The following is a 17,299-nucleotide window of genomic DNA, read 5'->3' on the forward strand; positions in this document are numbered from 1 at the left end:
GGATGTCAGCTCTATGTTGGAGACGATGCAGAAGTCAGCTGTGATTTAAAACTGGATTAGTTGAAGACACTTTTCTGAGCATCATCAGAAAGGGTACATTCTTCTGTTTACTTTGATATCATATTTATGCAGTAACACATTAATGCGTGCTTCAGTTAAGACTAGAGGGTGTGGAGATGGACGCACAGTCACATGCACAGTGTGACGATGATTCAATTTGATGCAACTTCAAAATTTATTTTCTCTTCAAGGAATTTTTGGAAAGTGAAAACCATGTAGTTTTATAGGCTATATGCTACATCTGTATGTGATGAATACTCCCTGACCTTTTTCTAACCATTAAAAAGGTGGGAATTTGGATGGGATTTGTGTCCATGGGGTTTTGCGGTCTACGAACCTGCCCATGTTAAAAAGGTCTTTAAGAAACCAGGAACCTGCTTATTGTAAACTTGTAAAAATACTGAGTGACCAAACTGTCTCATCATTACAAATGTAGATGCATGTTTATTGATGCGTTCAAATGGCCAAGTGTGTATGATGCACAGTGAGAGAGAACCAACAGCTCCATTAAAACATCACCTAAAACGTAGCCAAGGCACATTTACATTTTGTGTGTAATACCATTTCACAAACAAATAAACTGGCCTGACCACGCCGACCCGCGACCAACATCTTCTCCGTGATATGTGAACATCATATTGACTGGATGAGGAGAACTTTTTGTCTGAACATAATCTGGGCATCTATTATGTTTCCTCAAAAATGTGTTTGGCAGAGCTGAATAAAAACATATTTCAGAGGAGTTACAGACACAGACATGTCCGTATGCAACATCACTGCTGTTCAATGAACACAGAAATGTAAATATTTAAATCTAACATTTTTGTTTATGTGTTCTGTGTTTAAAAATATACTGTAGCTGTCATAAAAAAAACGCATTACCATGGCAGTCATTGGCATTGCATAAGACTAATCTATGAAACATTTAACGACCCAGCTGCGCTGGATTTACCTTTTTACCGTCTTAGTCTAGAAAGTGGAAACACCGCAGAACATCGTGTTTGAGCCACCTCAACAGTTCTGTGTCTTCATTCAAACACCACAGGAAGATGGTCTGTCATCCTATTACATACAAGTCGTACTAGAACAGAGTCCACAGGGTTGGTACCTTGTCAACCTCCCATCGGGCTGACATCACCATGGTAACACTGGTACCTGAAATGGCCTCCCCTCACCTTTGGTCTCATCTGTAACAATTTAAATGTCTGGGACTTTTCAGATGGGGGTGTTGGGCAAATGTCCATTAGAGCCCGTGAGTGCCCCGTTAAAGCCACTGGCATGTCCGCTGCACAGGGGTTGTCCGTTGCGTTTGCTCAAAAACTCGTTCCCCCTTAAGGCCTCATGCTCCACCGGGGTCATCCTATCAGAGTCTCTGGTTGGGGATCCTGCCTGGGGGGCTGTTCTGCTGCGCCAGTGCTGTCTGATGACATACAGAACCATGGTGATGAGCAGACTGAGACAAAGCACCAGCAGAACCGACACAACCACCAGTTCCTTCAGGTAGCAGAGGCTTCGGGCCGCCAGCAGGGGATCCCCCTCCGGGACTTCTGCCTCTGTCTGTCCAGACTCTTTTGTCCACCGGGTCACGTTCTTACCCAGTTGTCTGGTGGTGCCCTGAGCGTCCCTGTTGGACAGAGTAGGTTTAGTCACTCCTTGTCTTGACTCTGTTCTTTTAGGCCAAGTCCTACCAGAGGTGATGAGTCCAGGTCTGTCCAGAGACTGTGTGGTGGGTACGGGGTGTATCTCCAGCCGGCTGTAGCCGGTTGGAGTCATGGGGGTATTCTTCTGTTTCACCTGATAGACAGCCATCGTCTGCTGGTAGTCGTTCTCAGTGGACAGGCAGAGGTAGTGGCCCAGCGTGGCCGGGGTGGCCACGAAGCTCAGACTGCCGTCCTCCAGTAGCAAGTAGAGGTCGGAGGACAGCCGGCTGTTGGGACGCTCCCACAGCTGCTGGGACAGCTGGGATGCTGCAGGACACTTCAGCCGCACCACCTCATTCAGAGATACGGACACCAGCTCACCTGCAGGACATGAGGCTGACATACAGATTACAGCTCACCAACGCCCTGATACAACAAGACCCTCTGTACCCCTCTAACCATGACATCACATATCATGGAACTACAAGCAGCAGCCTGAGCCTACAAAAGAATCTGCTACCCCATCGGGAAATGCATTAATGTGAACTCTACTCCAGCATGTCTAAAGCACATTAACCCTCGTGTTGTCTGTGGGTCAAAATGACCTGCAGCTGTGTTCAACCAAGTTCTATTTTATTTCTATATTTTTATATTTTTTGGGATCATTGGTCATCATTCTTTAAAGAAACCCTCACAGCCTCCTTGTCACCAATGATCCCAAAAAATATGAAAATAAAATAGAACTTGGTTGAACACAGCTGCGGGTCATTTTGACCTGAGGACAACACAAGGGCTAATAAAGAAAAAGGCTGCAAGTGGACTACTTTTCTTCTTATGTTTAGCTCAGAGTCCATGAAAAGTCTCAGCTTACAAAATTATGTATAGACCAGTTCCTTGGATCCAGTTCTTGGTTAGAACCTTTTAAAACAGGCGGGGAAGGCTGAGATGGAGATGATTATTCATAGTTTTGTTCATTTCATTAAGACTATAATAATTCCCTATTCACTTGTCTTGACACGGTCTCCTTCCAAAAAACATCTTTCCTTCACATTTCTCATTTTTTCAATTGTCCTGAACAGAAAATCTGTTTATGACAGTTTATGACAATTTACACTGACGTGGCAAAACAAAGCACATAGTTAAACCACTGGGACGTAAAAAATAGTATATGAGCCTCGGTGCGATTGTTGCGAACACACTTTGTCATGAACAAACAATATTCCTGTAATCCTGCTTCGCTTCTTATAATGGAGTAGATAACCAGCATAAGCAAAGCAAAGCTAATTAGTTGAGATAAATTACACTTACCTGCAGGTAGTTTGTTTGGACCGAATCTGGTTTTGTGTGTTAATAAAACACTGTTGCACGCCTCTTCAACTTGACCTCTGTCGATGTCCTGTCTTCTGAGGAGGGAAAACTACAGTGAGCACAGAAGGCTGGAACAACTTTTACACATTTACTTCTGTTGACCAATCCTCTTTCAGATGAGGGAAAAAATACTCCCATGTCATCTACTGGTGTTATTGTTTCCTTCTCTTCTCTAGGCCGGGACACCTACACACAAACCTTCAGAGAGTCCCAAACAGCTCATAACTGAGCCCAAAACATCTCAGCACGGAGGTGTATTATCAGTCCAAAAAACATTCCACAGCAGCACAACAACCCCAAACACACAGCTGGACTCTATGGAGAGAAATTAGACTCAAAATATTCACAAATATGCATTACATCATCAACAAATGATTTGTGGATCTATGTGGGGCTGGAGACCATGAAAAAACTCACAACTTCACACACAAATATAACCTGGTCCTACATACAAACTGTTTACTTTCTTCTCGTTTTTTTTAAAACCTGGCAGTTGAAAGCACATTTCTTTAACGTTTCAACACAGTTTGAAGTTTGTGTTTCAGTGTAAACTTGTAAAACAAGTCAGATTACTAAAGAAGCAAACATCAAAGCTTCAGTCAAATCAGTCTCAGTAAATTTCACCAGCATATTGGATCAACAAACATGTTGTATTAGTTTAATGAAGTACTGTTTCTAAGGCATATTTTATATGTGATTATGACAAAATCGTGTAGTACTCACAGAGTGGCGTGGGTGTTAGAGACCCCAACACAGGCCCTGCCGACAGGGTCCCAACCACAGAAGGGGTCTCGGGCCAGAACACACTGAGCACAGGTCCAGTAGAACGAACAGTTGGCTGTTGGGACCTTCACCACACCCTCTGATGTCCCAACAAATATCATACCCTGTGGTGGGACAGAGTAAGATTACAACGCATCAATTCTCTGCAGTACTCAACAGTATTATACGATTAGTTATCTGTGAAGAGTAACGCTGCACACCACCTCCACATACATGATACAAAAACTTTGACATCTGGTGTAATGGCAGAAAGAAAAATAAGTGAAGTGATTGACTCGGAGGAGTCTTTTAGCTTTCAATAAATGTTAAGTGTATTATAAAAACAGTGATTCCATAGAGCCAAGAAAATATATATTATTATATAAAAAAAAATCTGCTCATTTGGAATTTGATGGCAGCAACACGTCTCAAAAAAGTTGGGACAAAGTCAACAACAGACTGGAAAAGTTGTGTAAAGATTAAAAAAAAACACCTGCTGGAACATCTGACAACTAATCAGGTCACCATGGCAACAGATCAGTACCATGATTGAGTATAAAAAGATGATTTCAGAGAGGCAGAGTCTGTCATCAGTGAAGATGGGGAGAGGTTCACCACTCTGTGAAACACTGTGTGGGAAAATAGTTCAACAATCTAAGAATAATGTTCCTCAACGTAAAACTACAAAGAATTAGTGGATTTCATCGTCTACGGTTCATAATATCATTAAAAGATTCAGAGAATCTGGAGAAATCTCTGAACACAAGGGACAAGGCTGGAAACCAATATTGGATGGTGGTGATCTTCAGGCCTTCAGGCAGCACTGCATTAAAAACACACTATACTGGAGTGGAAATCACTGCATGGGCTCAGGAACACTTGTGAAAACCATCGTCTGTGAACACAGTTCATCGCTGCGTCCACAAATGAAGGTTAAAACTCTCCAAAGAAGAAACCAGATAGAAACATGATCAGAAACACCGCCGCCTTCTCTGGACCGAGATCATTGAAGATGGACTGAGGTGAAGTGGAGAACTGTCCTGTGGTCTGATGGATCATGGAAATCATGGATCCCGTATTCTCTGAGCTGAAAAGGAGAGGGACCATCCAGCTTGCTATTTTATAACTTGTTTTTAATGTGAAGCTGGCAACAAATCCACAATCACACTATCATTTTCATAAAACAATAACATTTCTCATTTTCAACACGGATTGTTTTAGATGAACATTTGCATGAGTATATATATATACACACAGAATATATACATATGCATCTCGTCTCATATAATGTCCCTCATACCTTGGATATGGAGAGCTTCATGCTCTTGACAGGCTGAGGCTGCTCAAAAACCTGAACCTCCTCGATGATGTGTGCGCCGCTCTGCAGCAGCACTACTTTGTGGAGGTAACCAGTCTCTGAAACATAGTTAGAAAAGATAGTTCATGTTACTACAGTGGAAAACAAACATCACGTCACTGTCATATACATTAGCATCAGCAGGGTGATCTATGGAGGGAGCAATATTCTTATGAGCAGCTCACTGTTCTTGTATCATGCATGCACACAAGCATGTTGGCAACATGATGTACGTCTTTGCAATAAATGCAGCAAAATGTAAACAAAAAGAAGTCGGCTCTGCAAAAGTTTTATGAGGAAGGAAACGCATTCTTGTTTTTTAAAGCTCAAGAGAACACAATGAAGTTCGGTCCATAACAGTGAAAGGAAACAGAACTTCACGTCACCTTTACTACAACAACAAAGCAAAACATCAAACATGAGTTATAATTACATGTGTGAACAAATGGCCATTCATTTTTTGAAGTGCAGGTTTCATTCAGCCCAACCCTTTCAACCCACAGGAGGCTGTAGCTCAGTTGGTAGAGTGGGTTGCACACTAATCAGAAGGTTGGTGGTTTGATCCCCAGCTCCTCCTGTCCACATGCCTAAGTGTCCTTGAGCAAGACACTGAACCCTAAGTTGCTCCTGATGGTGAACCATCGGTTTGTGAATGTACTCCTGATGGCAGCACCTTGCATGGTGATCTGTCTCATTAGTGTGTGAATGGGAAAACCATGTTAAAGCTCTTTGAGACTGAAAGGTGATAAAGTGCTATACAAGTACAGACCATTTACTTCATCCAGCATATAATGACTCAGGTTTGAACGTGACACAAGCATGAAAGCTCCTAGCAGTTGATCAGAGAGATGGAGGGTAAGAAGAACCAGGACACAACTCAGAGAGGTTGTATCAGAAGCACAGACCAGAGATGACAGGACTCACTCCCTCAGCAGGGACTCACAGCACCATGGTGCTGTTGACCTTTGACCCCCAAAATCAGTTCACCCTTGAGTCTAAATGAGTGTTTGTGCTGTCATTAAAGTGATACCTTCAAGGTATTCCTGAGATATTGTGTTCAGAATAGGAAGTAGATATTTTAGTTACTTTTTAACAGCCAAACACATGTTAATATTAGTTTTCCATCATTCCTTTCCTGAGGGATCCTGAGTGTTCTCATTTCAGAAGTAGAGACGCTGCTGAGGAGGTGCAGAGAGGATGTAAACCTGGTGCTGTGAGCTTCTCACCAGCACTGAATTCTCCAAAAATAAAGCTTTGTAAGTTTGTCAGAGCTGAAAGACAATAAGCAGTGTTGGACTGCTGAACCTCATGACTCACCTGTGAGCAGAAACAGCACCGTGTAGGTTCGGCTGTTGGTGGCCTGAACTCTTTGCACAGTGAGGTGGCTGTAGTTCTGCTCAGCAGACACCATCGTCAGACTTCTTCCAACCGGCCGCACGCTGTCGTCTGCCAGGAAGTTCTCTTTGACGAAGCGCAGGACGTTGTCGGACGCGTTGTGCAGGCCACACTAGCACACAAAGAGTTTGACAAATTAAACACGCTGTATGCACAACTTCATTAAAAGACTCTTAATAAAATAAGTGCCTGAATGCTTGCAGCTGAGGAGCATTAAGACCGGACGATGAAACGGACGCTTTCGCAGACAAATTAGAATTAAACTCAGTTTAAAGTCAGTATATGTGGATGCACGTCCGGCTGATTCACAGTCTGAGCTGTGAAGTTTTCTACCTTCAAAGACCCAGTGAGCAGCCTGGTTTCCTTCCATTTCATCAATAGAAGTGTTTATTTACCTCTCCTGGATTTGCGACCTTCTCTTGGACCCGTGCGCTCCACTGTAACGTGTCTCGGTTCAGAACCTTGTAGTTTCCAGCAAAAACTGATCTGATGTCAGAGAGGCGGAACGAACACACTGCTGACCGTCCAGAGTTCACCGACCTGGTTTATGGAACGCAAACATGAAGACACCATGGATTTCAGATGCTGGTATAGATTAAAGAGAGCGACAGCAGGGAGTCAGAGCGGGAAGAAGAAACATCACCGAAGCTCCAGTTGTTCCAGAAGGCAATAACCTAAATATTCCCACTCCCATGTTTCACTTCAATAACCATTAGATCTGTGATACTTTGACTTCCCCACTATCACACTGAACATTAATAATCATTCTTCTACGAGAAACTTGAGGAACACTGATTTGTATAAATGGTGAACTTTACTGCAACGAGCCTTTGATGAGCAGATCAGATCCACCCGTCACTGAGTCCCTGTGTGCTTTAATAGAAAGATACAACTCAATCAAATCTGACCTTTTGTATAAAACAACTAAAAATGCAACAAATTTGATCAGTTTGATCAGAAAATATTTATTTTTCACTTGTCTTCACTTTCACAATTTTTTAAATGTTTCTGAATCCTCAAACTTTCTGATAATCAGGATGAAATCTGTTAAATTTTGAAAATTTAACAGATTTCATTGTGATTTCAGCAAATAACACAGTCTCAAAACCTGGATTATTACACCACAGAATATCAATGGATATAGATGTTTTTGATGTGGGTTTTAGTGTTGTCGGAGTAGCTTTACAAACTGATTCATTACAAACTGATGTCGCTGCAGAAGAAGATTCAGATGAAAGGATGTAGCATTTGTCTTTCCTCACTTCTTCAGTGTCAGACAAAGACGCGAGGAAAGACAGAAGTACGAGGAATGAGAACACATTTCAGAAAACTGAGGAACACCTGAACAGAACTGACCTGATGGGTTGTTCCTCTTAAAGAGGGTTTAATTCCGTGTTTGTCTACTCAGTGTGGCATATTAACATTGCTTTTGACTTGACATGTTTATTTAACAAAATTTCCGTCTTGCTTTTGTGCCATTGTTTGAAAAACATGAGTCAATTCAAGATCCGGTATTTCTTGTAATGACATGTTGATTGAGAAAAACACTGAAAACACACTTAAAGCACCCTCAGAAAAACAGGAAATCAGGGAACGATGATTTCTCACCACTGAGAGGTGAAAATGCCATAAAACAGAGTGTCGTCTGCAGGAGCTCCCTCTGCTGGTGGGAGGGTGTCTATGTCCTGGAGCACGTTGTATGGCAGCTGGTTGTCAGCCTGGCACAGCAGCTGAGCTTTAGCAAACGTGGTCCAGCGTCGCTGCAGGGTGCGCTGACCTCCGACATCACTCTGAAACATGGGAGGAAAGTAGGGCTCTTCATTTGAAATGAAAGCTCTTAATTTGAAATGAAAGCTCTTAATTTGAAATGATATGGCCCGTTGGCTAACCAATGGTGACTTCATCAGTAACCGTCAGTGACAGACGTTCCTGTTTTACTCAAGAGAAGATGAGAGGAGACACTGAACCGGCCTTCAACAGTCCCTTCAGAACCAGTACCGGCTCCAAACCACCAGCACTCTGAGCCCGGTTACTTCATGTCAGCCAGAAGCAGCAGAACCAGATAAAACGTGTCTGTACAGCCTTCTTTTTGGGAACAGTATTAGGACCAAATATAAACCAACACAAAAATACCCTGACACCACTTTGTAAAAGATCAAAGACACTGAAACAAATAAAAGTAGCAGGATCTCAGTCTGAGAGGAGAACAAACCGTCCTCCCCCAAGTCTGGATGCAGGTCAGCTCTCTATGTGTTTGCAGTGATTGCTTCATGTACAATCTTCCACTGGAGGTCTGCTGTCTGCTTTTACACAAACATCCTGTACAAACACATCTGGACCAAAGCTCAGTTCTCCACATCTCACTGATCTCTGCCAGTCAGAGCAAAACTTTCACACGGCTTTGATAAATTGATTGTTTCCTTGCTGTGTCCAGGTGAGGAGCTGTGATTGACAGCTGCTGACTCCTCTGCCACCCCCCCACAGCTTGGGTAATAGACAGAGAAGAACAGCACTCACACCATTCAGAGGTCGGTACTGACTCCGTTTATCAGCCTGACAGATGTGATGTTGCCGTCTGTACTAATTACTGACTTAGTACTTTTAGAGAAAAGCTGCCCAGCCAAGATAAAATAACCGAGCGGCCTTGTATCTAATATCCTCACATATATACAGAACAAAAAGTCTTGTTACACATGTAAACAACTTTTATCTTAATACTGTAGACATTTATTTTCCAGTCATGATGTATTTATGAAGCTCATAATGGTCCTTTACAGATGACTTACATTGTTGGAAAAGTGAATATTAAACGATATGCTGTACTGGACTTCACACTGAGGTGGTTCTGTACTTTGTAATTCCTATTAACATACTAGCCTGGTGTTAACAGACCCAAACTCCTGAGAAGCCCCTGGCTGCAGACTGCAGATAGGGGTGGAGTAAGATGTTTGACTCCGCCCACATTGAGCACTGCCCCTATCTGCGTACTGCAGTCAGGGATACTTGAAACTCCCTGCATGAATACATGGATCTGACTACGCTCAATTGTTTCCAGTTGTTGCATCCTACTGGAAACTATTGGATAAGCTTTAACCAATCAGCACTCACCACCAAATGAGCCCAAACTCCATCACTGCAACTAAAAGCACTAGACTTCAACATCATGGCGCTGATCCAGACACTGGGCTCTGAACGTGCCGCCTTCAGAGTGCTAATGCTAACGCAAACAAGGCTTCCAGATTAGAATGCAGCCCGGTCTAACCACCAGAAACCATGACTTCAATGCTAGAACATATTATGTAACATCTTTTTGACGGTGTGAAGGAAACCTGGACATTACTGGCATCATAAAGTGGACTTCAGGCCATGTGTGAATTTAGTTACAATTGAATGCTCTCAGGAACAAATGTGTTTGTATGAGTTGTTCTTGCATGAGTCCCATTATTTTCCACTCACCATGCAGATCTGAGAAACACGAGAGACAATAAACTTGTCGATGAAGTCGTACTCTCTGCCCACTTCACTGAAGAAGAAGAAGATTTTCTCCTCATCTGGGATGAAGCTGGCGCTGATGAAGGTTGGATCTACAGACAAAAGATGATAAGAATGTAACTTTGTGGAATAATGTCTGAAAGATTCTCATATATAAAAACAACCTGATTAAAGCTGAAAACAGAAGAGTAAGATCCCAATGAGAGGAATATACAAACGGGAATGGTGCACAGCTGGGATTCAAATTTGATCTGTCTTATGTATCAGCGGGAGAGTTCATTAAACAACGTATTTTTAAATGAAGTATTCATCACATTGCTGTCCTTATTATTATTCACCGTATCCTTAAACAACCTCAAGCTGAATTTAAATGCTGATAGTTCAATAAGAGACATTGAATAACTGTCCGATAACGTCATCAGTCAATTTTTCATTTTAATATTTGACTGTCAAACTATTCATTAGTTGCATTCTTACATTAGGAGCATGATTGTTTTGGGTCTGCTTGTTTTTGTAATGAAAAATTACTTTAATGTGCAGAGTAATGCTGTTAAACTATGAGGTACGACACAGCTGGAGATCTGCGTAAGATCGCTGTACATCTAGAACAGAGAAGACAGTTAATAGTTAATCAAATTATTTTCCCACCTGCTGATTGCTTTGAACTGTTTGATGCTGAGAGACAACCCACTCACCCTCCAGCCAGCCTAATGTATCATCCAGCTTCAGGTCGGCACGTCGGCCCTCACTGAGGTGTCGGGAGATAACCGGCCGGTTCCCCCTGTAGTCCGCCACCGTCCCGGTGTACAGCTCTCCGTCTGAGAAACATTCAAGCACATAACATGATAGTGAAGGGCAACATTCAATATGAGAAATATTTATATGGGCATGGCGATTTAAATTGGACAGATTTTGACAGTATAACAAATACACTTCAGTTTATTACACAGCTGACTGTTGGGCAGAATCTATCTGCAAAACTGAAAGTAGTTGGTAAAGATTCTGCTTTTATTTACGTGTGACACAGCGCCCCAACTGTTTTTGGAAACAAGTTGTACATTAAAGGTTTTTACACTGTGGTAAGTGTTCTGATACAAATCACTTCCCTCCCCTAATAAGAGTGGCAACAACTACACTCATGAGCAAATCAGAGTGTAGTGGCTTGTTCATCTGTCAAGTGCTACTAGTTGAAAATACTAAACACATTCCTCCTTGGCTGGGTTATACTGTGTACTGTACACTGTGTAGTGTCTACTGTGTATTGTTTACTGTGTACTACACTGTGTACTACACTGTGTACTGTCTACTGTGTACTGTTTACTGTGTACTGTGTGGCCAGCTGATTGGTTAAATGAGTACAAAGAGGAATATTTGTTGCTTGATGTTCTCAGCACAAAAGTTACAGAGAAATAATGAAAGTGTTTCCTGTTTCCTTCGACTGATGGAAGCTCGTGGAGGTGATCAGGAAGGTGCTCTCACTTTAGCAGATGGTGTGTTGATGATATCAGTTTTCATCACATCATTATTTTTGCTGGCCCGGTAATAATAATAATAATACTACTGTGTTTGGTGCACTTGGGAGCAGCTTCATTCCTCAGTTTTGATTCCAGCAGCTGAGGCATCATGGTCTCACCTACGATGATGGCAGTGTTGCGTTGGTAGGGGTCATAGGGGCAGCGACCTCTGCCTTCATCAGGCTTCAGGCTCATCGATAATGTCTCTGAGTTCTGTAAAGAAAAGAGGAGAACTTCAGGCTGCTATTTAACTAAAATAAGAATGAAAAATAAAACCTCATCAAGAGGAGTTCTACTCTTTCTAAATAAAATCAGGCCACCTTTCTGTGTAAACTGTTAAAATATCAAACTGTCAGACAAACCAGTCTACAGAAACGTACAATGTAGGTGCAACGAGGACTGAAGGCAAATGTTCCACAGGCGTAGATGTGGGTGGTGTTCAAGAACTGCAGTACACGGATGAAATTGGGACAGTCAGCCTGGAGAAAGACACACAAAGACTCAGAGTTAGATGTTTCAATCAAACCTGCAGATGGAGACATGCTTCACCCTCTGAGAGTTCACTTTCAATAAATCAATACTTCAACCTGACTGTGTTTGTTCTACTTATTGAGGGAAGATAAACAGGAGCTCTGTTACCGACAGCCTTGTTGGTTCGTATCCTAAGTGAAGACGTTAAATTAGTTCACAGTATTTGTACATCCGTGTACATCATCTACTCACCATCTTCTTTCCCTTCATGGAGCACTGCTCCAGGTCTTTATCTGACGGGCTCCAGTCCAGCTGAAAGAGGAGGAGATCACATCCATTAAACAGCAGCTGCATGTTGTGTGATGGAGAGAACCAACACACAAAAACACAGCAGGTTAATGTATTTGATGTTTGTCAGACAAAAAGCTACGAACAGTTTTTATTCTGCATGAAATAGAAATGTTGTTGAGGTCTTTTTCACTGATTTCTTATTATCACAAATACTTTCATTATCTTCACCATCAGCACAAACATGTTTACAAGTACACAGTACACAGTAGACAGTACACAGTAGACAGTACACAGCCAAGGAGGAAAGTGTTTAGTATTTTCAACTAGTAGCACTTGACAGATGAACAAGCCACAACACTCTGATTTGCTCATGAGTGTAGTTGTTGCCACTCTTATTAGGGGAGGGAAGTGATTTGTTACATGTTTTCTTTAATTTCGTAAATCAGTGCACTAAAAACGCGAGTAACAGCCTGAGGTTGTGTCCGTTCTGTCAAACGGTCCCATGACAAACACCTTCCTCTTTTTTACATGGTTCAACTACAACAGTGGAGATGGTTCTATTAATCCTACTGTGTCTAAATGCAGTGAATGAAACATGATGGTTAGAAGTCTGGCACACCTTTTCCTGTTTTTAACCACTTCCTGTTTCTCAAGACAACTTGAGCCTTGCCTCACATGATGGTACCATCAGTGGACTTTCATCACTGTTGTCTCTCACTGTGAGTGACATATGTTAATTTAAAGGCAAATGAGCCGGTCTGTGACTACAAGTCAGTGTGATGAGAGAAGAGCAGGTAGACAGCAGCAGGCTGTGGTGAACAGGAGGTGTTACACTGCAACACACTCCTGTTTAAACAGCCTCCAGTCCACACTGAACATGTTCAGACATTTTAGGCTAATAACAGGTTTGCACCTGCAAATTGAAGTACAGAGCAGTGTGGAAAAATTAGGTTTTGCTACTTTAACTTTCATAAACTCAAAATGTATGAAAAGCATTGGTGTGTACGTCAGCAGCACTTGTCCCGCCCACCTTACTCCTCAGGATGATGGTGTCCTTGTGGCTGACATCCAGCGCTAAAACAGCATCGCGGGCTCCCACATACAGCATGTCTCCATCAGCACTGAGCAGCAGAGTGGTGGTGTTGTTGACGTCATGGCTGCTGAAGCGGGTGAGATGTCTCCCTGGACTACCTGTTGTTCAACAGCAGTCACACTCACTTTATTACATTATTATTACATTTCATTTAGCTGACGCTTTTATCCAAAGCGACTTACAATAAGTACATTTCAACCATGAGGGTACAAAACTCAGAACAACAGGAATCAGGACAACAGGACTTTAGACATTTTCTCTTAATTAAAATCATCCTGATGAAAGCAGGATGGAATCTGCTGCTGCACGCAGGACTCTCGGTTCAGATGTCAAAGAATCAAGGTTTTATTCAATAAATCACTGAAAGCCAAACACTGTTGGTAAAATATATGCATGATATCATCCAGTAGGTTATGGCATCACACAGCCTCTGGTCTTTGTTGAGTGTGAAGTGTGAAGATTATTTTTTGCTGATGATTATTAACTGTTTCCAGAGGAGAGGTGGGCGACAAGGCTCTAAAATAATAACATAATATCTCAGGATTTTTGTGGATAAACGTTTTTCTAAATGATATGACAAACACTGAAAAATACTTTATTACTGATTTCAGAATAGAAGTGTTGTAGTTTTAGTTCATTTTTAATTATATCAGGAATTACAACAATATTATCCTGATTGATACAATATGGGACACTTGTGTTCCAGAGTTGTGAAATCTTCCTGAATAAAGGAGTAAAAACTGACTGCACCACACAGCCACTCCAGCTGAGGCCTTTTTAATGCATCCTTTTAGTGCTGCTTTGTTTACCTCATAAAACGTTTACACTGTAAACAACAGCTGAATCTGCCACCTTAATAACTTTAACATCTTTTAAGTTCGTCAACAGAATAAAGGAAAATAATTCCAGGTTAAAGCTTGGACTCACCCATTGGGAAGGAGACTCGGGGAGTCAGTGCGGTCAGACATGGGCTCAGAAAACCCAGCAGGGCCACGGTGAGCGACAGGAAGCCGGGGTTGTTCATTCCAACAGGAGCGAGTCTGACCTCAGTCACATCGAAGGTCAGAGGGCGAACACACTGACTGTTTAGGAGGGAGGAGAGGCACCGCTGGAGTCACATCCTCTGCTCTCTGCTGCACACCATCACCATCTGACACACACACACACACACACGCACACACACACACACACACACACACACACACACACACACACACACATTGGTCAGTCAGCACACATTGGTCAGTCAGATCACATGCAAGTCTACTGATGTTTCGTGGTTCATACAATTAGGCATTAAAGCAGTGTTCTTTGTCCAAACACTTCAAGCCACCTGTTGCTCACTCACAGAGCACACAGAGGTGTGCAGAGCTGGATGGAGAGCACGGTTAAATTAGTGTGTGTGTGTGTGTGTGTGTGTGTGTGTGTGTGTGTGTGTGTGTGTGTGTGTGTGTGTGTGTGTGTGTGTGTGTTGTACTGCACTGATAGCTTCAGCTTTGTTGTCACTGTTTACATGCCACTTCTGGCTTCAGCAGTGTGAGCGTCGGACTCAGGCAGCAGCAGAGTTTAAAACACCTCTACAGTCCGTGACGCTGATCAAACACGTGGGCTTTAAGGTCATCTCCGATCCTCCTGCTGCTAACATTAAACACATCACAGTCCGGTAACAGCCCGGTGTCTCGTGAACGCCACAGACTGACGTGCTGTGTTTCATGTGGAGCAGCTGCTTCACCTTCATGGCGGTTGAGCCTTTTTATCTTGATTGTGCAACACTACGCCGTGAAACTAAACCGAGCCACCGGTTATGAAAATATGAAGGTCCAACAACACTCATCCGACTGATGTAGGCACGTCAGACCGTTAAAGTGATCTTACGTTTCTGCACGAGCTCTCCTTCACCGCGTCGTTTCCGCTTCGATCCTCTTTAAAGCGCCGGAACAAAAAGCTGCTGTTTCCTGACAAACCGTCTCTGTCGGTGAACTAAACGGGAAAACGTGGCCCGGAGCGGAGAAACGCTGAGTGTGGTTCAGCTTGCACTGTAACAACAAAGCCGCGGAGCCTCCTCCCGGCTGAAGGTCCAGAGGGCTGCAGCCTCCACCTGCAGGGCGGCCGCGCACATTACAGCCTGTCGGCACAGCCACGGACCACAGTAGTGGTACCAATACTACTACTACTACTACTACCAATACTACTACTATTACTACTACTACCAATACTACTGCTGCTGCTACTACTACCACTACTACTACTACTACTAGTACTACTACTACCAATACTGCTACTGCTGCTACTACTACTACCATTACTACAATACTACTACTACTAGTAGTACTACTATTATTACCACTACTACCACTACTACTGCAGCTGCTGCTACTACTACTACTACTACTACTACTACTACTGCTACTATTAGTACTACTACTACTAGTAATACTACTGCTAGTACTGCTATTACTACTACTACCAATACTACTACTACTACTACTACTACTACTACTACAAAAACTACTACTGATACTACTCAACGGCCCTGGCTCTCAGGACCCCTCTGGGTGAACGAGGGAATCCAAAAACACAACAGGTGTCACATTTCAATGATGTAGAAATGAGCTTTTAATAATGTCATTTGAAAAATAGAATGTGCCTGTAGCTTACTGAAGCTGTGTAGGATGACGTCATGTGATGTCATACAGTACAGGTGAAGCAGTCGGCCGTGTCATCATTGATGATGCGATGCAGCGAGGCGAGTTTAGAAATGGTTCAAAGAGTTAAAGAAAACTGGCTTTTACCAAATCAGTACTTGATTAATAATAAAGTTAAAGAATGATCTTTTAAACTCATTCATAAATTATATCCAGCCAAAATTATATAAAGGAAAAATTTCAGCAAGATATTGATGTAAAGTTTTTGCAATGACTGTCCAGAGACAATCAGATAAACAGAGATTTATTTTGGCCCATTTGTGAAGAATTTCTGTCAGGACCTGTGTACCTCCATGACTGAAAATATTGATGAAAGATTTACTTCATTTTGGAAGAATGTTTTGTTTGGTCTCCTGAATGAACTGAAAAACAACATGTGCACTTGATAAATCTTATCATTATAAAGGCCAAATTTCATATCCATCAATGTAAATTTATAGGTAAGAAGCTGAGCTTCACCTTCAACAAACAGTTAAGTAATATATTCACTCAGTTCAACTGTCTCTAAAGCAAAAAGCAATTAAAACTGTATTAGCTTGCACTAAGTTAAAGATTTTTGTAGACATTTTGATTTTTATTCCCCCTCGTACTGTACTGTTCTTCTTATGTTCTGTTAAATTTGCTGTTCTTGTACTTAAATGTTTGTAAAATTCCAATAAAGCATCTAAAAAATTTAAATAAGAAATTGTCCAAAGACCAGTCCAGATGCAGGAGTAATCCTGGAGAGAGCTGCAGGCGGCAGGCTGCAGGCAGCACCTGGACTTATTTTAAATGTTAACCTCTTAACCTTTCTGGTTAAAAGTTACAATATTTCTCTGTGAAATTTAATGCTGCAAAACTCAGATTATTTTGATTTATGAAGTTTAGATGACTGTGAGTGTTCAGAACAAACCAATGTCTCATTATTTAAAGTGTGATTAGTGAATGACCATAGTTTTTTTCCCTGTTTTTTTTCTTATTGTGTGCACCTTTTTGTGTTTCGACTAAATTTCCCCACTGTGGGATTAATAAAGTCTAAGTCTAAGTCTAAGTAGCTGGCTGAATAGGTATCTCTTACCGGCGGAGCTCCTCGGTGGTTACTGTTGTCGGCTCAGCTGTGTTTATACAAAGCCTAACCTCTGAGTTAATTAAAAAAGCCAAAGCTGCTGCTG

General features: G+C 42.1%; 1 protein-coding gene across 3 annotated transcripts; it reads right to left on the reverse strand.

Moving 5' to 3' along the window:
- Positions 1 to 484: 484 nt before the first annotated feature.
- sema4ab (sema domain, immunoglobulin domain (Ig), transmembrane domain (TM) and short cytoplasmic domain, (semaphorin) 4Ab) lies at positions 485 to 15,506 on the reverse strand. Of its 3 annotated transcripts, none has more exons than XM_069176676.1 (15): positions 15,319 to 15,506; positions 14,371 to 14,593; positions 13,381 to 13,541; positions 12,312 to 12,371; positions 11,969 to 12,067; positions 11,708 to 11,801; positions 10,770 to 10,892; positions 10,039 to 10,166; positions 8,191 to 8,372; positions 6,978 to 7,122; positions 6,505 to 6,694; positions 5,131 to 5,246; positions 3,792 to 3,955; positions 3,009 to 3,100; positions 485 to 2,096 (listed from the first exon to the last, which is right to left on the reverse strand). In XM_069176676.1, exons 2-15 carry the CDS (start codon positions 14,465 to 14,467, stop codon positions 1,276 to 1,278), a joined length of 2,472 nt encoding a protein of 823 aa, XP_069032777.1. In that variant the 5' UTR covers positions 14,468 to 14,593; positions 15,319 to 15,506; the 3' UTR covers positions 485 to 1,275. The 3 variants fall into 3 exon arrangements, with proteins under 3 accessions (XP_069032777.1, XP_069032778.1, XP_069032776.1); XM_069176677.1 differs by having other exon boundaries at positions 485 to 2,081; positions 3,009 to 3,103; XM_069176675.1 differs by having other exon boundaries at positions 3,009 to 3,103.
- Between the last annotated feature and the right edge of the window lie 1,793 nt (positions 15,507 to 17,299).

Source organism: Embiotoca jacksoni, unplaced genomic scaffold (genome assembly GCF_022577435.1).
Source record: "Embiotoca jacksoni isolate LCO1_2020_lvr unplaced genomic scaffold, fEmbJac1.0.p SCAF_7, whole genome shotgun sequence".
Taxonomy (NCBI): Eukaryota; Metazoa; Chordata; class Actinopteri; family Embiotocidae; genus Embiotoca; species Embiotoca jacksoni.